The 22,639-nt window shown below is 42.4% G+C and overlaps 1 protein-coding gene across 1 annotated transcript; it reads right to left on the bottom strand.

Moving 5' to 3' along the window:
- Window positions 1–693: 693 nt before the first annotated feature.
- Window positions 694–22,236, bottom strand: vwf (von Willebrand factor). The gene is made up of 53 exons (XM_085461724.1): window positions 22,125–22,236; window positions 21,919–21,970; window positions 21,629–21,772; window positions 21,291–21,393; window positions 20,972–21,180; window positions 20,603–20,724; window positions 19,323–19,542; window positions 19,110–19,232; window positions 18,917–19,028; window positions 18,786–18,832; window positions 18,553–18,689; window positions 18,242–18,380; window positions 17,921–18,021; window positions 17,628–17,823; window positions 17,339–17,554; window positions 16,380–16,626; window positions 16,183–16,277; window positions 15,828–15,979; window positions 15,637–15,740; window positions 15,419–15,557; window positions 15,165–15,299; window positions 13,812–13,958; window positions 13,585–13,725; window positions 12,947–13,045; window positions 12,701–12,857; window positions 12,261–12,428; window positions 12,035–12,170; window positions 11,561–11,870; window positions 9,923–11,087; window positions 9,732–9,836; window positions 9,240–9,383; window positions 9,012–9,155; window positions 8,723–8,887; window positions 8,542–8,588; window positions 8,275–8,452; window positions 7,835–8,076; window positions 7,557–7,746; window positions 7,095–7,436; window positions 6,754–6,992; window positions 6,427–6,529; window positions 6,236–6,307; window positions 5,876–5,980; window positions 5,557–5,762; window positions 5,326–5,475; window positions 5,122–5,238; window positions 2,862–3,042; window positions 2,514–2,554; window positions 2,301–2,417; window positions 1,903–2,001; window positions 1,634–1,762; window positions 1,501–1,540; window positions 1,299–1,396; window positions 694–1,121 (listed from the first exon to the last, which is right to left on the bottom strand). The coding sequence occupies exons 1-53, from the start codon at window positions 22,128–22,130 to the stop codon at window positions 936–938; spliced, it is 8,562 nt and encodes a 2,853-aa protein (XP_085317850.1). The 5' UTR covers window positions 22,131–22,236; the 3' UTR covers window positions 694–935.
- Window positions 22,237–22,639: the final 403 nt, after the last annotated feature.

Raw genomic sequence — 22,639 nt, 5'->3', positions numbered from 1 at the left:
GAACGGAAGGAAGGTGTGAAGCATATTACTGGATACAAGAGGGGTGTGTGAGTGTAGCTGTGTGTGTTTGTAAGCTAAGAGGGAAAGGGTTTACAAGTGACCCTTGAAACTGAACCTCGGCTACCCTCTGTAGGCTCTGAGACGACACTGAAAAAAATGTCAAAAATTATATAATGCCATATGTAGTAGTGATAATACAAAATATTTTAAATAAAAAACTTACATTAGCACTTATTTTGACTTTAACTGTCCTGCTTCAACTACCTGCAGTGGAGATGTAAAAGGTCTTAAAAAAAGACATAAAAATTCATAGTGAATGTTTCCTGCTATTGAAAATAAAAGCAAAACTGGCTCCCTTGAGTACATTACATAGTGTTCTAAGCATTATTTATTGTAATACTTTTATTATTACTTCCTTGTTATACTGATGTGTAGTCAGTCACACGAATTGTATGTATCATGTGTATTTTGGGGCAGTTTTTAAAGAGCAACGTATTGAAAAGCGGTTTTATTTTTGTATCTCACTGTCCAATCCCTCACTAGTTTCATGCAACTCAGTAAAGACACAGTAGCGCTGAATTAAATTGAGTAAAAAAAAACAAAAAACACCCAAGTGTAAAAGTTGCACTTTTTGAGCAACATGGTGTTTCTGGATTCGCACTTAATGTATATTAAACTTATTCTGCAACGCTGTGAAAGAGTAAATGTCACATGTTTATATACAAACATTTAACAAACAGTAGTTTTTATGAATACATTTCAACAGAAATAATCAAATTACAACAACACACAAAAGGTGATGCTTACAGAAACAGGTAAGTTTGTTTTATTGCTATTTGTCAAGGTAGTTTTTTTTAATACTGCTACATTTTCTTGGATAAACACAAAGCATCAACCTTTATAATCTCTGTCTTCTATTCTTTTTCTTCCACTCTCTAGGTGCAGTGTCTGGACAGACAGTCGCATTTGGTTACAGACAGAATTGTGTGGTGGCTACGAGTGCCATTGGCACACATGACAGGAACGTTGAGAGGCTCTGTCTCTACCGCAGCACAGCAAACGCACTCCTGCTCCACAGCAGCCCTCTGCAGGGAGTACATGGACTTACTGCGACATTTGCCCTGACAGACAGAAAGACAGACAGATGGAAGGGTACACATAACAACAGGGAGACAGAAAGGACAGGATGGTGAGGGACAGTGTTACGATTTCACTCAAATTTGCAGGTTAATCCTACAGGGGAAAAGATTTAATCATTCTTAAATGTGTGTGCGTGTGTGTGTGTCTGTGTATCTTACCTCACAGTAGTACAGGTCTATCTGGTGCTCTGATTGGCAGTCATCCACCTTGATGTAGTCGAGCCTTCCCACTGTCTTTCGGCACTCTGGCTCTGTACCTTTACACACACACACACACACACACACACACTATTGTTAAGATCCAAATAATTTAAAAAAAAAGATAATTTACTGCTCTTGCAAAGGGAACAGTTCAACTCACACGTCTCACAGCAGGTTGTTCCAATTTGACTGACTTTTCCCTGGGAAAGTAAACAGGAGAGACAATGTTATCATACATTCCTGGGAGAAAAGGTATAGATAAGGGAATACTGTGCGCTCAATGAGAGCTTTACCCCTTGGTCTAAGCAAGCTTGGCGATTAAAAGACGGGCAGGCTGTCACTTTGGTCTGCAGCACAAGATTTCCTTCACTATTCAGACCACATGTATATGAGGTGCAACCATTCTCGCTCGTCGTATTGACCTGAAAGAACACGATTCATTCTTACAGTATGTAGCCACGAACAGTACGACTGGCATGAAAGAGTATTATAAGCTATAGCACTGCATAGAATAGACAACAGAAGTTGTAGCGTGGTATCATCTTGTTTGCATAGGACTTACTTTCACACTGATGAGTTTTCCATCTGGTTGTTGAACGAAGCAGGCGGTGGGAGCACATCGACCACAGCAAGTACCTTCCTCCTTCTCCAGAGTGTACCCCTAAAAATGTGGAGGTTAGTTTTAAGTGTCCATTAATGTAAAAAGACATTGGGAGTTTACTACTGCAAATACAAAGACATAAGATACCTGGATTTTGTTTTCTAAATAAAAAACATCTTATTTACCTTTGTGAATAAAGTGAATCATGGAAAGATGATGTGGCTACAGTTTAATGATGAGCAGGGAAGGAATGCGAACAGACAATTAAGGAATGTGGATTTGTGATTGTATTAATCGGTTATGATGAGGATGAGAAATGACAAGAGTTAAAACAGACAAAATAATTTGAGGATGGCTACCATGGGGCAAGAGGGACAGCTTGTTTTCCTGCAGGACAGTTCATATTTCCTGATTGGACCATCCACTATCCTACACTGACAGCGTGTACACGCATCAACCATCAGCTGCTCCCCTGCCTGTACAAACACATATACAGTATATCAAAATAAAACATCATTTCCAAATGTCTTTTTTTTATACCAAGGCAGCTACTACTTCTCTGAATGACTTACCCCTATCAGCGTGTGGTTGAGAACACAGGCGTTCACAGGAGCTGCAGAGAGAAAAGCACAAATAATTTCCACAGTCGTTTGTTAAAAAGTAATTCAATCCCCAGTTTGTGTAAGGTCAGATCAGGATAACAATCTCTGGGATGACACCAGAGTCATCTGTTGGACATAAACTGCAACTGCAAGTTGTTATGAAAACACTGTGTGGATGATTTGACTGAAGGGAAAGTTAGATGAATGCAAGCTTGATGATTCATGCATCGCTTGCGAGCTAAAGGGCAGTTTCCTAACCCGGTGCACTGGATTGTCTGTGTGCCTTCTGAGTAAGTCTATGTGTGTATGTGTGTTTACCACAGTGGCAGCGGGGGCAGCAGTCCTCGGTGTCACAGCGTAACTCAGTCCCCAGTGGGCAGGATGGAGTATCCGTAATCGAGCAGCTGACATTTGAAGCAGAGATGAACACCTCATCTCTGACTTTTATGCACTGATGTAAGACACATTTATTATCTGGAGACTTCCATCTGTCACCCACCTAAAGACGACACAGAGATGAGAATTAGATCGATAGAAAGATGAATGCCTTCTTATGTGAGGTAGTAATAAATTTATATGCAGCAGTGAAAAAATAAGACAATAAAAAATAAAGTGAAAGAAACGACAAAAAAAAAGACTTATTTTTTTGCAGTAGGGCAAATACTCCAAATACAATGGCTTGCAAAAGTATGAACTTATCCACATTTTGTCACATTACAGCCACAAACATGAATCTATTTTATTGGAATTCCACGTGAAAGACCAACACAAAGTGGTGTACACATGAGAAGTGGAACGAAAATTATACATGATTCCAAACATTTTTTTACAAATAAATAACTGAAAAGTGGGGTGTGCGTAATTATTCAGCCCCCTTTGGTCTGGGTGCAGTCAGTTGCCCATAGATATTGCCTGATGAGTGCTAATGACTAAACAGAGTGCACCTGTGTGTAATCTAATGTCAGTACAAATACAGCTGCTCTGTGACGGCCTCAGAGGTTGTCTAAGAGGATATTGGGAGCAACAACACCATGAAGTCCAAAGAACACACCAGACAGGTCAGGGATAAAGTTATTGAGAAATTTAAAGCAGGCTTAGGCTACAAAAAGATTTCCCAAGCCTTGATCATCCCACGGAGCACTGTTCAAGCGATCATTCAGAAATGGAGGGAGTATGGCACACCTGTAAACCTACCAAGACAAGGCCGTCCACCTAAACTCACAGGCCGAACAAGGAGAGCGCTGATCAGAAATGCAGCCAAGAGGCCCATGGTGACTCTGGACGAGCTGCAGAGCTCTACAGCTCAGGTGGGGGAATCTGTCCATAGGATAGCTATTAGTCGTGCACTGCACAAAGTTGGCCTTTATGGAAGAGTGGCAAGAAGAAAGCCATTGTTAACAGAAAACCATAAGAAGTCCCGTTTGCAGTTTGCCACAAGCCATGTGGGGGACACAGCAAACATGTGGAAGAAGCTGCTCTGGTCAGATGAGACCAAAATGGAACTTTTTGGCCAAAATGCAAAACGCCATGTGTGGCGGAAAACTAACATGACTCTGAACACACCATCCCCACTGTCAAATATGGTGGTGGCAGCATCATGCTCTGGGGGTGCTTCTCTTCAGCAGGGACAGGGAAGCTGGTCAGAGTTGATGGGAAGATGGATGGAGCCAAATACAGGGCAATCTTGGAAGAAAACCTCTTGGAGTCTGCAAAAGACTTGAGACTGGGGCGGAGGTTCACCTTCCAGCAGGACAACGACCCTAAACATAAAGCCAGGGCAACAATGGAATGGTTTAAAACAAAACATATCCATGTGTTAGAATGGCCCAGTCAAAGTCCAGATCTAAATCCAATCGAGAATCTGTGGCAAGATCTGAAACCTGCTGTTCACAAACACTGTCCATCTAATCTGACTGAGCTGGAGCTGTTTTGCGAAGAAGAATGGGCAAGGATTTCAGTTGCTACATGTGCAAAGCTGGTAGAGACATACCCTAAAAGACTGGCAGCTGTAATTGCAGCAAAAGTATTGACTCAGGGGGCTGAATAATTACGCACACCCCACTTTGCAGTTATTTATTTGTAAAAAAATGTTTGGAATCATGTATGATTTTCGTTCCACTTCTCACGTGTACACCACTTTGTATTGGTCTTTCACGTGGAATTCCTTTTTTTTTTTTTTTAAATTGATTCATGTTTGTGGCTGTGATGTGACAAAATGTGGAAAAGTTCAAGGGGGCCGAATACTTTTGCAAGCCATTGTAGCATTAATGAATAACATGTACACTAGGTTTGATAGTGGTACAAAAAGGAGACATGTTGTACGGCTTTATAGAGAATAGCAGGATGGATTTCCTGAAGCATTCTTTATGGCAGTCGGCTTTAATAAGTCCGGTGGAGAAGGAGCTCTGCTGGCTCTCTAGTGGACTGGAGTTGGTGCAATGGGTTGTCAGTGATGGAGAGCAGTTTGCTGAGTGACTTCTTGTCCCTCACTGACTCAAACACTTTGAGATTCATAATTATGCAGCAATAATTATTTGCACATATCCTTCAGGCATGTCTGATTTCTACACACACATACTTGTCTAAGCTTTCCACTGATAAGTGTGTCCCCTCGCATCTCTCCCCCTGACTCCACACAGCTGGTTGGTGTGCACTTTCCACAGCACTCTCCTTCTGATGAAGTGTATGTTGAGCCCTGAAATACATATTAAATATATATAGGAATGTATCACTTTAGAAGCACAAGCTAAATATGCGTCTTTGGTGTCTCTGTGAATCTCACCAGAGGACAGGCCCGGTCACAAACAGGCGGTTTGCACTGTGCAACATGGAGAGACGTGTCTTTGTCCTGCAGCTCGGTGCAGATGCACTTCTCACAACCTTGCTCCCATTCACTCCCCACTGAGTGAACCACTCCACCAACCACACACACCTAGAGACACAGAGGACATAAAGCTTGCAGGACAAACAACAAACATATTGCACTCAGATTTGAATCCAAAAATACACTCACCTTGTCTGGCAGGCAGTTGGTTTCTGTGCACCCACAATCGTTGGTAGTGGAGGACGTGATGAACCCAGTGGGACAGGTGTGGGTGGAGTTTTGGCAGCTGCAGTCACATTCAAACACGTCGCAGCACTTTGTCTTTCTCACCGACAGATGGCGATGTGGTGTACAATTGGGGGGAGCTTGAAGAGGACACTCTTCCTTTTTGCACACTGAGACAGAAAAAGAGGTGAATACGGCTGTGTCAACATGCGCTCTGTTTCATGACTATGTGTGTGTTTACCCGTGGGGCCGGAGCATCATAGAGAATGTATTAATGACTTACCACACTCGTGTATAGGCTGACATTCCCCGGGGTTTTTCAGGACCACAGTCTGACCGTCCTCACAGCGGGGAACCTCAGGCAGGTAACAGCTCACTAGATCACAAACTGGAAAGTGACAGCATGGCTCAGTGTGTTGCAAGTTGGACACATGATATACATTTGGTAACACTATCCAACAAAGTATAAAAATATGAGGATAGATACTGGGGAATGAATTAGGAATAACTATGTTATTAGTTATTAGGAGTTAAAGTTGAGCTATTTGGACCATAATAATTTAATAACTACACTGAGTGACTGACCACACAGTATAGTAAAGCTGCTCCTTGTTGCAAATAGAGACTATCCTTTTTTACATACCACACTCATACTCTGGGCAGCACTTGGACTCTGTCTTCTTTCTGAGGACCTCACAAGGTCCACACACTGGAGCTACAAACAGATACACATGATTAATTTAAAAAAGATGGCAGTTTTTCTTCTTCTTCTTTAGTAACACTACAAAAGCAGACGCAAAGAGCATAATGAGGAGCAAAAGAAGGGTTTCTGACTTCTGACATCGTTGCAGGGCCGGTCAGTGCAGTTGATCCGTTGCTGATCCAAACACATGCAAATCAAACATGGGTTCTCTTCTGGTACCCAACTCTGCATATACTGTACAAACACAGACAAAACCAGGCTCGTGTTGTGAAGTTGGTCATATTAGAAATAAACACTAGAGGGCAATCAAATCACATTTTAGTCTCTAACCTGTTCTCTAAGTGTTTGCCTGATAGTATTCCAACAGCATATGTGTTTATTTATTTTAACTAAGAACTTGATTTTGCGTCACTGCTTCCTAGCAGATTCAGTCACACTTTTCTTGTTTTGTGCCTCACCGTGTATGTGTGCCCATGATGGTCAACACACTGTCCACATGCTTCTGGCGGTATACACCGTCCCTGATTCAAAACTGTGCCTTCAGCACAGAAACAGCCTTCAGTCGGCGTGTCCATACAGGATGACTCGTTACTCCTAGCAACCGACCAGTCGCCTGGCAATGACTGTATGCTACCACAGTCCTGCACGCAACCTGTCCGACATGCATCATACTCCATGGAACTCGGGCACTGTAACGCTGCAACACAGAACAGTGTTAAGTTTAGATCTAGGCTCAGGTGTTAAAATGTTTTCACTGGAGTAGAAGATAAACTCGTCTTCAAATCAGAAAATTACTCACGGCAGAGGTGAGGGCTCCTCCAGTCCACACACACACCTCTTTGTCTACAGAGGCGTGCATAGGCTGAAATGAGCTCGCACACATCTGACTCCTCACATGCCTGCTCTTCACACTTGGTGAGGAAAACCTGAACGGGAATATATGCATGGCATGGTTCGAACACCTCGGAACGTAGAGCTTGACATCCCATCGCCGCTCCAGATGCACACACCGCCCTTCGTCTTGGCAGGCACACACCGTGCTCTACAGCTACAGTCCAGTCTAAGATGAAAGCTGGTTGGTCGGTGGTCGAGGTGCCATTGCGTAAAGAAAGGACATTCAACTTCTCCTCCCCACAGCCACCTGATAAAACAATATTTGGGGCAGTTATCAGAATAAAAAGACAAATACAGAAAGCCACTGGGTGAGACATGCTGACTTTTGTCATATATTTGACAAATGTGGGCTCTTAATATAAGTTACCGCAAAGTCCAGCAGTGTGCCCCGTCGTAGTGGAGCTGAGTAATGTGATGGTAAACTCATTGCTCTGAGGTGTGAAACTCAGAACGTAGCCATGATCCGATTTCAGCTGCAGCATCACTCCGCCATAACGCACCAGCTCAATGCCAGAGTGCCGCCACGGCAGTGCAAGCTCTTCCTCTCCAATCATGGCCTGCTCAAATAAACATATGCAAAATAAATGAGCAAATCCTTACAGTTAATGCAGACTTCTTAAACATAACATATATCATATATCTTACCGTCATGTCATCCTTCAGCAGCACCCTATATGAGCCATGGATCACCTCCATGGCTTTCATGCAGACTTGGTGGTAGTTTGCCGAGTCTTGGCAAGGTCCAGTGTGGAGTTTGACCTCTGACCCTTCACTGGAGCCTCTGCTGACAGTGAGAAGTGTATAGGAGCACAAACCCTCCCCATCCAGCCTAAGTGCCAGGCCATCAAACCTCACTACATGGTTGGTGGAGCTGCCCATACACATGCCTGTCAATACATTTGAGGCAGGAGGGAAAACATGTGTTTGTACAGGAGCCAGAATCTTGTGCTCTATTAACACTTAGTATAAATAGAAAGGAATGTTAGCTCCCAGCATTCATTGTTAACAGCAAGTACACAAATAGTCCACACTTTATATAGATGGACTAGACCTAAGAGGCTATTGGATCCTTTGGATGTACGTACAAGGGCATTCCCAGTGGCAGTTGCAAGTCTCCTGGACTTTAACAGGTGGCATGTTGTTTCTGCAGGCTGGAGGCTCCAATCTGTCACAGCTGACTTTGTGATTCTGTACTGTCACCGCCCCACTGGGGTGGCAGAGGAGGGAGTGACAGCCATCCTCCAGCAGCCATGACTCACCAGGCTAAGGCATGTAGAGAGAAATGCACAATTTGCTAAAAGTAAATCTTGTAAAAGGTTACATTAATGTTGTATCTAGCAGACAGTACTCACCTTTCTCTCATTTCCATTATCATCAACACACACTCCTGGTGGACCAGCTAAAAAAATACATACAATTTTAAAATAAATAAAATATATATATATAACAGAGCACATAACATTTCCATTACTGTCAATTTCTATCATCGCTATGTAATGAAGATTTAATGTATGTGTCTCTGCCTGTAAGCACCTCTGCAGATTCTCTCTGTGTAACTCCTGTCCAGAGTCAGCAACATCAGTAACTGATCCATGCTGTTCAGATGGAGAGTGTTGTCTTGGTTGCCCTGGCGACCAAGCACTCCAAGTTCACTCTTGTCATAGTCTGGTCCAATCCCAATTGGGAACACTGATACACCTGAGGGAAGACAATCTTATCAGTGAAGCTACACCGCAGCTATAACAGAGGAAGATGAAGGATGGAAACATACCAACTGAAGTTTTTACTGAGGTATCCAGTGTGTTAATGATGATTTAATTACCTGCTGCCAGTGCCTCATTAGCTGCTTCCCCGACATCATCAGTTGATTTGTCCATCACCAGCATCACCACAGCCTTGGCTACACCAACTCTTCCACCACTGATTGGTGAGATCGATGTCTGCACAGCAAATCTCAATGCAGACCCTGCAAAAAGTGAGAAAAATGACTGCATGTGATTGTGCATCTGTCTAAATATGTGTGCATATTAGTTTAAGCAAGCTCCTTTACCTAGTTTAGGGGCTGCAGGAGTCCTTGTAGTAATTCTCTCCACCATCCTCAGGAGGTCTGATTTGCTCTGTTGATCACTCCATAGGAATTCTGCTGTGTTGGTGTCTCCATACTGCACAACACTCACAAGAGTGCCACTGAGCCCTGCACACATACAAACACAGAACTCACTGTAGAAAGGTGCTTCTTTAATAATTTAAACATGAGTAATATTGTTCTTTCAAGGTCAATAATGCTAAAAAATATATATATGATTTGATCTAACACGAATAAACTAAAGCAATTTAGTAACTGTATTGTTCTCATGGAAATCTGGTAAATATCAGTTGGGGAAAAAGACATACTTCAATATTTTTCTTAGAGCCTATTTGGCCCTTAAACATGCTGCATTTCTGAAGAAAAAAACCCCTGCTAAAAACAGTGATTGCAAACTAAATTAATAACAACACACCAGTGAGAAAAATCTGCATATAAGAGCTGCATCACACCTACCTATGTCAGCATTACTGATAAAAGCTTTAACAAATGTCTTCATGTCCTCAAGCTGCCCTCCAGACTTCAGCAGGAACAGCACATCCAGAGGCTTCTTACACGGCACTGTGCAAATATAAGACTCCAAGTTAATATAGACTAAGAAATCCCTGAGGACTGTTTGATGAGAATAAACATTTCTGTTATGGTACCTGAGACTGGCAAGCTGGCATGTGTTGGGACAACTAGTGGTGGCAGTGTTGGTGAGCGGGGTCTGACTGTGGTGCGTGTGATGTTGACTATGCGGTGGACCACGCTAGACAGATGGCTGTAGTCCTCCACCATTAATGGACGCTGAGGAAAACTGAACTGAATCAAGTCCATTTCTTGTATCTTTGGTCCAACACCAATGGGATACACATGAGTCTGGACGCTGGTAGATGGTGGGCGCGTTACTGTGTCAGTTGGTGGGTTTTCTGTCACAAGGAAAACCAGCTGAGGTGGGGTTGGACGAAGAGAAGGCTGGACCGTAGCCATTTCTTGAAAAGTGGTAGTGATAGCTGCTCCAGTGTTTGTCTTACTACCACCCCTCCAACGAACCTCCCTCAGGCGTTCCAGCAGGCGGGTTCTGTGCTGCCTTATCTCCCACCGACTGATCTCCACAGTGACTGTCACTGAGTATTGGATCACAGTGATGCGAATCAACTCCTCCTCCTCTGTCAGTTTTGTGATAACTTCCTCCAGGAAGAGGAGCGACTTGTTAAAGTTTATTTCACCAACAGCATCAGAGCCTTCTATGATAAATGTTACATCTTTGGTTGGAGAAAGAACAGATGGCGATGTGGTAGTGGGCGATAGGCCAGACGGTGCTGTAGCTTCAGGAGTGTTGGGGAGGCGCCGTGTGGGTTTTGTCTCCAGATGAAGAACTGGGGAAGTGGTGGTCGTGGTCTTTTGAGGTTTACCCACTGTGGTCTTTGGTGCTGGAGGTTTCACCACCTCGGGCTCCATTCCTAAGGTGCAGAGGTAATCTGTCAGCTCCAGCAGCCGATCAGGCAGCTCACCTGTGCTGCTCAGCACATAGGCCCTGTTATCAGGATTGGCCTTGGAGATTTCAGTAATTTGTGACATATCTACCCCAGGACCCAGTGCCACTGTCAGGGTGGTGATGGCCTTCTTTCGGAGCATCTTTACAATGGAACGGATAGGGCGAGGGTTGGGACTAGCAGCCAAGATAATGGCAATGCGGCCGGCATTCTCACGCTTGTTCTTGTCATAGATGTTGATAGCCAGATATTTGACGGCCTCATCCATGAAAGCGGCATCTCCTCCTGTGTAATGAAGCTCACGCACAGTCTTCTTAAATATCCACTTCTGAACCTAGAGGCATAAGAGAGGGAGGAAAAATAGTAGATCAAGTATTCACATGTAGACTTTTACTATGAATCTGTTTCAGTGAGCCAAAAAAGCTGCTTTTTACCAAGCTTGATTAGTCATCAGCATTATTCAATGCATCCACTTGCTTCCTGTTGCATTTTAGTTTCCACTTTTTTGCTGAATTTAGAAGGCTGTATATACAAATTTATGTTTTTTTAGTGTATTAACTCTGACTGGATTGATTACAGCAGAAATAACACTTTAAAATCTTTTTCATTCTTATTTTACTCAAACATGAATTACTGATAGTTAGAACACCAACACAAACATGTGTATCACATGTTTCTGTATCAACGCAACCAAAACTCATGAACACACCAAAATTAAACTCCTTACAGACAGATTTTGCAGATATTCCATATTTTGTGCAAAAATACCCACTTGCTGAGTCACACGTGCGTGCAGTGTTTAACTACCTGCAGATCATATGTTTTGACTCCAGAGTGGTAGAGTAGCACTGTTGCTCGAGTGTGAGCTGAGCCCATGCGGAATCGTTCAACCACCCCAAGTATGAACTGTTTTGCAGCCTCAAATTCATCTTCAGTCAGAGCTTCTGATCCATCCAGTAAGAATGCTAGGTCCATGGCACGGTCACACGTGCCCTCAGGCATCAACGTGGTGAAGGGAATTGTTGTGAAGGTGCCATAGGTGGGCGTCGGTGTGGGAGTTGTGAACATGGTGGAGGAGGCACACGCTTCACAGCTTAATGTGTTTTTGTCACAATGACTATAGTAAAGAAACAACAAAGCATCATGAAATATAATTGCAAAGCATTCATCACCAAACATTTGGTTACCAGGGTAACCTCGGTTCTATGTAAGCCAAGCCTGGTGAGAAGCAGAAAACCGAAATATTCAAACTCATAAGGAAATGTTGTGATGAAGTATTACCATATCCTGCACTGGTCGGAGTCATTGTGATTCAGGATGACCTTGTTCCCATGGGAGATTCTTTGACCCTCATGCATACACACCTGACAATGAGAGGGTTCAACACATCGCATGGCCACCTCATCCAGGAGTTGTCCTAAGAACATCAAAGTCAGTGTAAAAATCCCCACAATATATTCGTGCAATATATAAATCCTGAAAGCATTCATTTAGTGTTTGTTGATACCTGGAGGGCAGTAGGCATGGCAGCCTTCCACACATGTGAGCGAACACTGGAGGGGATCTGGATGTTGGCAGGTGACTGGACAGGCAGGACCACAGGTATTGTATCTCCACTGACATAACTCCTCCCCTACACCTGGGATTCTAGGATTCAGCTCCTCACAGCTCAGTGCTAAGGAATCAGAACATTGTAGCATGCACTTTTCAGTCATTTCACTTAGCTACAAAAAAATAACTTTATTATTATAAAGATAACTTTATAATAATTGTGATATTAGACTACTGATAAAAATGTGCAATCTGCATTCTGATATTCTGAGTAAAATCATGACTTTTAGCACAAAAAACTAGATGCGACTAGATGGGACTTCAATTATTTTTGTTAGTTTGGTCAAGCAGTTATGACTTGTGTTTTTTATATCATAATGAATTCTTCATACTCACGGCAAAGATCATTTGATCTCCAGTTGACGAATACACCACTCTCTGAGCAAGCCTGTGCATAGGCGGCAATAACATCACAGAAACACTGGCAGTCACCCACTGATGGGCACGAGCATGCTGCCTCCACACACATCTCTACATAAGGCTCTGCATCCACCTACAGACACACAGGCAAAGGTAGAGGGTAAAGAGTATAAACCCAAAGCATCTCACTTGATCAGTTAAAGTTTGCCTGTAATTGCTCACCTGACTGTTGCATTCTTTAAAGAGGGAACCAGTGAGGATACGGCACGACTGCTCCACTGTTACCAGTTTGACAATGTTGTCGGTGCAAGGAGCAGGTATCTACACACATAAAATAAAAACAGCAAATTGGTGCGACATAGTTTATCTCTTTGTGAATTTTCTTGTAGAATGTCTCTATCTATTCTGTGCCAGTGCACTACTGAAATATATGCAAAGAACTGCAATCGTCACCATACTTGATTTCATTGTAATAACATAAAAAATGTATGCGAATGATTCATTTTAGTTTTACACTACTGTGAGTTGGTTGCCTGCAGAGATTTTCAAGTAGATCAGTCACTGTGATCTAAATATATTTTTAATGTTTCTCGGTGGGATATAATGAATAACGCTGACAATGAAAGAAATCTAATTTTCCGCCCTGTAAGCCCACAAACAGTCCTGGTGAAGTACAATGCTCAGAGATAGATCTAAATATTAGAAATCATCCGATATAGGATTTTTAAGCTACTGATAGTGACATATTTTTTCTTTTAGACACACAAAACATCAGCAGATTTTCCTAACATTAGTTATGAGTAGAGAGAAAATATAAATTTTTCCATTCAGCAAGCCAGCCCTTTAAGTCTAGACTTTACCTTTGTGAGATCAGCACAGCTGGGAATGACCTTCCAGGAGTTCCCAAAGTGTGAAGAATCCACCTCTAGCTGGTGGTTACTGCTCATCAAGTCGTTGTTTACATTCCCATCAAAGTTACCACACAAGCCGCACACCCGACCCTACACGCAATAATATTTAATATTTTATATTATGACTAAAATGAAAAAGATTCAAGCGGTCACAATTAGTCATAATACATCAGTACCCTGTATTCAGGTGAGATGTGAACCAGGAGGCGGGTTCCCATATCCCAGCTGAGGGAAATGTGTTTCCCCAGCTGCAGAGTGTAAAAGTGACCAGATCGGACAATCTCCACCTGTGAGCCCTGCGGCACCGGCCTCTTCATCTTCACCTGAAAGACAGAAAGGTCATCATTACAGGTGCATTTGGGATACTGAGAGGTCAAGTCTCAAAAGCTTACAACTTGACTAAGTTCGTTTGCAGAGTGTCTGAGTAAAGCAGGACACAAGTTATAAATGTACTTGTGTCCTGCTTTACATTACACTAAAAAAACTTTTAGTTGAATCTAACTGCTGAAATATACAAGGCAGTTTGTGGTTTTGCATCAAACTGCATGTTTCTACTGTACTTGAGCCCTCAAGGGTCTTTAGACAACATGTCTCATTCACACAAGCACCTTGTTTTTTGGTGTTTAAGTGCATTGTATACTGTATACATATATACTGGAGCAGCCAGAGCTCAAATCACCAGTCTTCCGATTTGTAGATGACCTGCTGTACCTCTTGAGCCACAGCCTGTCATGATTAGGCTGTGTGCAGGCAGGATGAGGACCCAAACGCAAACTCACGGGAAAACAGGACTGAACTCAAAATACAGCTTTATTGCTGACAGAAGATGAAGGCGATACAAAATAATATGAACCTAAACTGGGAAGTCATAAAGGAACTGACTCACGAGGAGACACACGGAGGGGCACACAGTCATGACGGAGAACGCGAAACTGAACTGAGGGGGACGCAACATGACACATACTGACGATAGACTGTCAAAGTAAAACAGGAAGTACACAGAGGTTCAGACGGGAAGAGAGAGAGAGCACAGACATAACGGGCTGGGGAAAACATGGAATAAAACACAAGGAGGGGAAACGAGGGTTCACAGATACACAGAGGGGCACACAGGGGGTAATCTTAACAGAACAACCTAGGAACCAAGGCATAAATAAAGAACAAAATACAAAACACACGAAAACTAAGAATACTGGGCCAACATTGCCCAGGACCATGACACAGCCTCCACTAATAATTGTACTGTTGAAATGCCTAAATTATAAATATAATGTTTAAAAGCCAAACATCTAGAATGAATTTTGTGAATGAATGAATATCAGTCTTTAGATAAATATTCAAGTAAGTTAACGTTAACAACATATTTGGTTAATAGCCTCTCTCGAGAGTAAAGACATTATTTCAAGTTTTACACTTTTTCACATGTTACAAGATTATAAATCCATTTGGACTTTGCACTAATACAACAAATCACTTAATAAGTTGCATGTGTTGATGTGAATCAGTATAAATGAATGTTTGTGTGTTACCTCTCCATGCTGCATTATTATTAACCCTCCCTGGTAGAAGATTGTGACAGCTTTTGCACAGCGGTGTCCCACAATTCCACAGGCCTCGTTTTCCACCAGCACCCTAAAGGAACCGTCTTCCCCACTACACATATCCTATTGATATGTGCAAGTAGAGAAAGATAGGACAGGACCTGATTAACAAAGAGTGCATGTACTTCATAGTCTGCAGTTCACTTTGGCGCCCTTTTTGGAAGTCCTTCTCAGTCTCTTACCTGGACTAGGACATACTGGCAGAGGCCAGGGAAAGAGTACTTTAAGCCATCAAAAGTGATGTAATGCCCTTCCCCCACGGTGCGGCACACACCATCACACACTTTCTCCGTGCATTGCCACTTTCTGTTCTTGCACACACTGCAAAACAGGACACCTGCTAAGCAAACACAGTAGAGGTATTTCCTTTAATGGACAAATATATTAACAAGCATTTTACCAGGTGTTGCAATCCACAGAGATGGTCTGTCCTGTTGCATATGGCCTGTTGTTATGGTAACAGGGACACTGCTCCGGTGTAATGCATTCTCTGCGGTGACGCACCTGAAATCAGCTTGATTAATCAATCAAATCACTTTATATGTTCACTTTGTTACTTACAGCATGCACACAACATAACAAACCACCTACAGTGCCAGGTGGACAGAGGCAGCCTGGGATGCAAGCAAGACTGACACAAGGCAGATCCAGATTTTGGCAGGTTCTTGCACACTCCAGACCCTTTTCTCCTGCATTACACTCTGCGCGAATGAGCGGAGGAGGGCACTGTGTTGACCGACGCTCTGGATACATAAAAAAACGAATTAATTAAAAAAAAAAAAAACAATCAAGCAAGCTTCATGACAAAAATCAAACATTTGCCCGAGACACACTGATCAAGTTGTTCAGGGTTCAACTGTCAAATGAGAACTATTAATGAGAACTGCTTGTTTTTTACTAGCCATTATCATGAAAAAGGTTCGGGAACTGAAACACTCAGTTATACCTCTGGATGGTGCTGGGTCATCATCATAGAAGAGGTCAGAGAGCAATGAAGACGTTTCAGTGGAGCTACACTGCATGGAGCCCTTCTCACAGTAGCTGCACTCATAAGCAAAGACAAGATGGCAAAAATGATAAAACAGTAAACCACAGCAGCTGTTTAGAGTTTAAAGTTCTGCATAAGCATGCATAGTCACTGACCAAATACTGTTGTGATCTGCATAGACATCATCAGGCTGGTAGAGCTGTCCATCATGCAGGCAGGTGCACTGGTCAGCCGTCACACATTCACCTGAGGAACTCAGGTACTTCCCAGTGGGACAGAAACAGCCCTCCTCACACACCCTCTCCCCCTCACAGCCAGCCTCAGCGCCAGACAGAGAACCACAAGTCCGGTCACACACACTCCCACATGCCTCATACACCTGTCCTCCTGTGCACTCCAGAGCTGTGAACACCATATCAGGGAGGATTAGTCATTTATTCTCACTAACCCATTAGAGATATTGCACTATTGAACTGTGCAGCACTAATGCACAAACCGGGTCTGAATGGAAACATTATCAGAAAATAAATAGCACTCTCACGTAATCCACAAAAATCTGAAACTTAGTGGTGAAAAACAATGTCATATTTAGTTCTTAAATAATCATAATAACCACAAAAATATATCAGGAGAAAGAAATGGCACCATTTGAGGAAAGAAACATTTTGCCAACATGGGGGAGGATATATTCTGCTTGCTGTAGCAGACAGTGGCACAGGAAACATTGCACAGGAAGAGGAAGAATAGTTTCCAGTAAAATTCCGCAAATTCAGTCAAGAAACCAAAACTTTAAAAAAAAACATGATGTCTACAATAAGACAGTAATCCAAAGCAGTCTTCAAATTCACAAAAGTCTCAAGATTTTAGGGTGACCCTAACATACACATAAATGAAAACCATAGATCCTGCAGAGGACATGCTTGTAAAATTATCTAAAAATATTACAGAAAATGAAATGATCTATAAATAAAAATGCATACAAAATGATTCTAAATAAACCACAGAAAGAGAGAGAGAGAGAGAGAGAGAGAGAGAGAGAGAGAGAGAGAGTGAGTGTGTGTGTGTGTGTGTGTGTGTGTGTGTGTGTGTGTGTGTGTGTGTGTGTGTGTGTTACCACAGAGCGAAGGAGACCTCCAGTTGAGCAGCACTCCTCTTGCTGAGCAGGCAGCTGCATAGGCGGACAAAGCCGAGCAGAGGCACTCCTCACCGTCCCCACACGCACACACATCATAACGACAGAACTGCTGGAACGGACCGGGATTCACCAGAAAGTGGCACGGACTGAACACGTCTGACATCATCACTGCACACGCCTCTTCTGCAAAGCGCACTGGTATCGAGGTATCGTAAGATTAGTGTTAAGTCATTACTGGAGTGATGTCTGTCTGTGTGGGTTTATATACCTCTTTTCGGATTAACGGCACATGGATCAGTTTCAAATTTCTGAGTGGATTCACAGTCTCCATTGATCCTCCAAGCCTGGCCAAAAGAGTGAGGACTAGCCTCAACCAGCCCAGAACCAGTCAAAAAATCATCACCTTGGTTACCATTGTAGTTACCACACAGTCCACAGGTCCGGCCCGCCCATTGTGGACCCAGCTGTGGAGGCAGACAGAATTCAAGATAGTTTTTTCCCCATCATTTCATACAGGGGTTATTGAAAGGAAACATCTTTAAGATATACAACTTCTTTAACCTTTAAAAGCACACGGCCCCGCCCATCCCAGTCCAGACGAAAGTCCTCACCAAACTTTACACGTACTGAAGACTGAACAGATCTCTGGATATGTAAACGGCCTGTCAAATGACACACGTAGAAAACTGCCTGGTTAAAATCAGTTAATATTAATGAACGACTCACGCAAGTACTCAGCAGAGCTGTGCTGTTAGAGCTAATGTGTTGCCATTCTGAAATCTGTCAGAGTGCTTCTCTCATATATGGATAACCATCTTACAGGTATATTTACTTAACTTATATGCATAAAAGGTCATTTAAATGCACTTTAAAGTAGCATACCGTTATGCATTGGGGTCTGGATGTTCATGCTGTTGACAGAAACAATTCCTCCATGCTTCAGCTTGACTGTCATGTCCTCCAGAGAGGGCAGACTGAGAGTCACTGAGCGTGTGCACACAGCATCCTGATCATCAGCGCACTGAAAGATAAAAAGCAACCTAAATGCTGTAAATGATGAAAAGCCGGCAACACGGGAGTGACAGAACGCTAACAGGGTCATTCTTTGTGTAATTGTGTAGTTAGTGCAAGAACAAATTCCAAATTCCAAATTTATATTATATTTTGCATTGAAAACCAAAGCTCACTTTTACCTGTACATTTTCAATTATGATAGAAAACTCATTTTGTGAGCAGTCCTTTGCCAGCAGATACTGGCAGTGGCCAGCAAAAGTGAAGAACTTGTTGTCAAAGCTCTTGAAGTGAGACTGGCCAACAACCAAGCATTCACCTACACACCAACAACAAGGATATGACATCAGAAATGAGGATTATATTTCCCAAACGAAAGTATTAGTGAGTGTGTATTATTGTTCATCTCTCTCACCAGGACAGCCTTCATTGGTGCATTCCCATGAACCGTGACGACACACACTGCACAAAAGAGACATTTGTTTGAAGGAAGCATATTTTCTATGTAACTATTTCTGTGTATTTGCGCCTGCACTGCTTTCTCACCAGGTGTTGCAGTCCTGAGAGACCGTGGCTCCTGGTGGGAAATGTTTTCCCATGTGCGCACAGGAACACTGGGATACCTCAACACAGCGATTACCATCCAAAACCTTGCCAGCTGAAACACACATGCATGCCATGTTACTACTAGAAACAGTAAGACGGAGACAGGAGAGAGATATCGTGAGCGAGGGGTTACCAGGACACGTGCAGCCATCAACACACTCTTCCTTGCAGACCTCCTGGATGTTGAGGCTATGGCAGGTTGTAGAGCAAGACTTGGTGCATTCACTGTACTGCATGCCAATTGGACATTTGGGGACTTTACACAAAAGAAAAGCATATATAAATAATGCATGTCATGTTAGAACCTGCTGTTAATTTTATAGAACTAATAAACTAATAAACTCACAGCACTGGCTTTCCTGCGACCAGCCGCGAAGAAGTATCCCATGAGCGTGGCATGTGCGAGCATACTCCAGCAGGATTGGACAGTAACAATCTTCGGGCCCTGTCTGATCACAGTGACAGGCCTCCTCCTGACACAGCAGCAGGAATGGTTCGGGAGAGACCAAGTGGGCGCAGTGGAGAAACACACTAGAGGTCTGCAACACGCTGCAGCTGGACAAAATCTACACATAAGCACAAACAGGCAGAAAATAAGTTGTTTGCCTCTTTTTAGGTCTAACAACCTGTGCAGCTGAATAAATGGGGAATAGAAACCATGTCTGAAACTTCATCAGAAAATATGTTAAATGCCAAAAAAAGAGGAAGAGTGGATTAACATCTGGTGGGTGAAAATTGTGAAAATGGCAATATCATAATGATAGAAACTGAGATTTTGAATAAAAGTGAAAGAATACATATTCATCAGTTTTGTAGTGAACTGAAGGAGATGCTGATAGGATCCTATGGTTTCACACTAACATGAAATTTGTACAGTTTTCTCACATGTGGGTGTTTCACATGTGCAAAATGTTCTTTCAAAATCCAACTGTTTTTATTTCGTATCTGCTCACCCACAAAGACTGCACAGGCTACAGAGTTGCAATCACACCTATCAGATCTGTCCGCTTACCAGCTGTTTGTTTTTTTTTTAAAGAGACTGGGCTGTCGTCCCCATTTGAGCATATTGAACCTTAATCCTGTGTATGAAAGCCAAAATGCCTTTATAAAAAAGAACAGATGTATTAAAAATGCCAAGTCTTTCTAAAATCCTAAGTCAGAGATCTGATACAATATGAGACATTTAAGCACAATTTATACCTTTGTCGAATAAAAGTTAAAAGTAGAGATAGAATAGTAAATGAGACTAATAATATGTATTTGGACATCAACCAAAGACAATGGGGGTTATAGTTGGCACTTTAACTCCAAAACCCACCTGATTTTAAAATATACATTATATGTTTGTAAAGAAAAATGTTTATTTACAAATCTTTATGAGTTTCTGTGTGTGCAAAAAAATATAACCTATTGCATATTAACAGTAAAAGAAACAAAGACAAATTAGAGCATAATACACACAAAGAAATATCAGGTGCTTTGTTAGGAAGTGAACCACTGTAAAATACCTTTTTTATTGTGAGGAGAAATGTACAAAGCTTTTATTTAATGACTTGTGTCTACACATCAGATATCATGACACGCCTACTATCTAAACATGTGCATTTGTGTTAACTACCCTCTCACCGTGGAAGTTTCTTTTGTTGTGTTACAGGATTTTGATGGATTTGACACACGCTGACAGGACTGATCAGCTCCCTTCACTGCCCACGAATTTGCAAAGTCATAAGTGTCCTCTGTTAGGAATCCTGAAAAATACACAGGCACGCACAGACAGAGAGACAAACAAGTTGACAGATTTGTTCTTAATCTCATCCTACCACAACTGTGTCTTTTGCTTTCTTTTACTTTATCTTTTCCTGTACTCGGTTGTTCCTCTTCCTGTTGCTGAGTGCTGGTGACTCAAATCGTTTCCTCTATTCCAGTAATAATAAACTCTCCCTAGTTTCACTCTTCTCACAGTTGCATCTTGTGGGCTGTATAGCACGCACATACCTTCCTGAGCAGTATATTCATCGGCAGTCATAGAGTTGAAGTTGCCACAGAGCCCGCAGGTGTGGTTTGCATGGCGTTTGGTCAGGGTCAAGGCGATGTTGGCAGCATTATCAATGGTGACAGTGAAGCCAAACTCCTCACTCCAGAGCTTGTAAAAGCCGAGCTCTGAGCCCACAAACACAGAGTGAGATGCATAGGGCAGTGACAGCCTAGAAAAAAAAGACGGCATAAATCAAGCTCCTGCAGAAGCAAAATAGCGAGGAGCTTTCAATATTTATACACACAAACTTAATGCTGAATGACAGCGCTAGTGTGCTACCTTTTTTCTCCTTGTGAGAGCCGTCCGTCTACAGAAAGGTGCAACTCAAAGACATCCCCCAAAAATAGCGTGACTCCAGTTTTTTTGCCATTTTGAAAGTCGCCTGCAGATCCAAAGCACATTTTGAACACACTGTTACTACTTTGTACCACCACCATGGCAGACTTTGCCAAATAAGACAGAAAATTAAAAGTGAAGATGACTTGTAAACAGTTTCCAAAAGCCAACATATTGCATCAACGAGGCATTACACACTAAACTACACAAGATAAGCCTGGCACACTATTAAAATTCAAATCTTTTTCTGAATCTCTTTATTGAATTTGAGCGTGACTCACCCAGCAGTGTGAAGGAGTGGTGGTTGCAGTCCCCAGCCAGAAGGTAGCTGCAGTCTCCAGGAAAGTCATACAAAACACCATCGAATGTGTGAACGTGGTGCCGTCCAAACAGACTGCATCTCCCTGTCATGCTCGCTAGACAAGCTGAACACACACAAACAGAGTACACAGATATGCCGATGTGTGCTGAAGAAGAATTATAAGAGATTTCATATGAAGCACGTAACATATGTCACTTTTTGGGTGTAAAGATAGAAACGAAACTGGATATTCTCCAATATAATACTCACAGGTCAGCTGCAGGAAAACCCAAATTCCTCGCAAATATCTCTTTATGTAGTCCTGGAACACATAAACATATATGCTTTCATTTTCATCACAGCTTAAACTAATATCTTTATTGTCTGATGTACAAAGATCGTGTTATTTTGTGTGCGATGTTAGGCCTGCTTCAAAACCCCTTTTTTTTACTTCTATAAACTCCAAGTACTCATACCTCCATGGTTCCAGACTCCAGAAACAGCAGACACTATCCCAAATCACGACGTTAAGACCTCGCAGAGTCCGGACATTATAAAGTAATGTGATGGTCAAGCATTGGCTAAACTAAGAAGAATTTCAGCCCCACTGGAAGCTCAGTTTTATAGCAAAGACTGAACCCAACCCAACTTTCATAGGCTTTCTCTTAAGTCCACTCCCCTTGCCAGGTTCAGACAAGAGGGAAAGAATGCCTTTCTGTCCACAACTTGGAGCCTGCAGACTGACACCATCAAACACACTCAACGGGACAATGCCAGGATATGCCCACTGATCGCCTGGCTGAGTGATTAGTCTACACATACGTATCTGTATCGGTGCCAAGCCAAACAATCCTTTTGGTAAAAAAAAACACTTACTAAAGCGATCTCACGCAATTACACTGCTTCGATAGTGTCACATGCACAAACACACTTGTCTTAACGGCGCCAAAATTACACACACATATACACACACGCACACATAATGGGAACA

Source organism: Copadichromis virginalis, linkage group LG7 (genome assembly GCF_057382275.1).
Source record: "Copadichromis virginalis isolate Kocher_CV1m ecotype Utaka linkage group LG7, C_Virginalis_male_GT1.1, whole genome shotgun sequence".
NCBI classification, from domain to species: Eukaryota; Metazoa; Chordata; class Actinopteri; order Cichliformes; family Cichlidae; genus Copadichromis; species Copadichromis virginalis.
The sequence above is the reverse complement of the archived record's forward strand: the minus strand, read 5'-3'. Positions and strand labels throughout refer to the sequence as shown.

Coding starts and splice junctions, on each gene's coding strand:
- vwf (XM_085461724.1), bottom strand. Junction 19,233..19,322: donor GTCGCAGGAAAGCCAGTGCT/GTGAGTTTATTA, acceptor TTTTGTGTAAAG/TCCCCAAATGTCCAATTGGC. Junction 17,824..17,920: donor GGGGCCGTGTGCTTTTAAAG/GTTAAAGAAGTT, acceptor CTGCCTCCACAG/CTGGGTCCACAATGGGCGGG.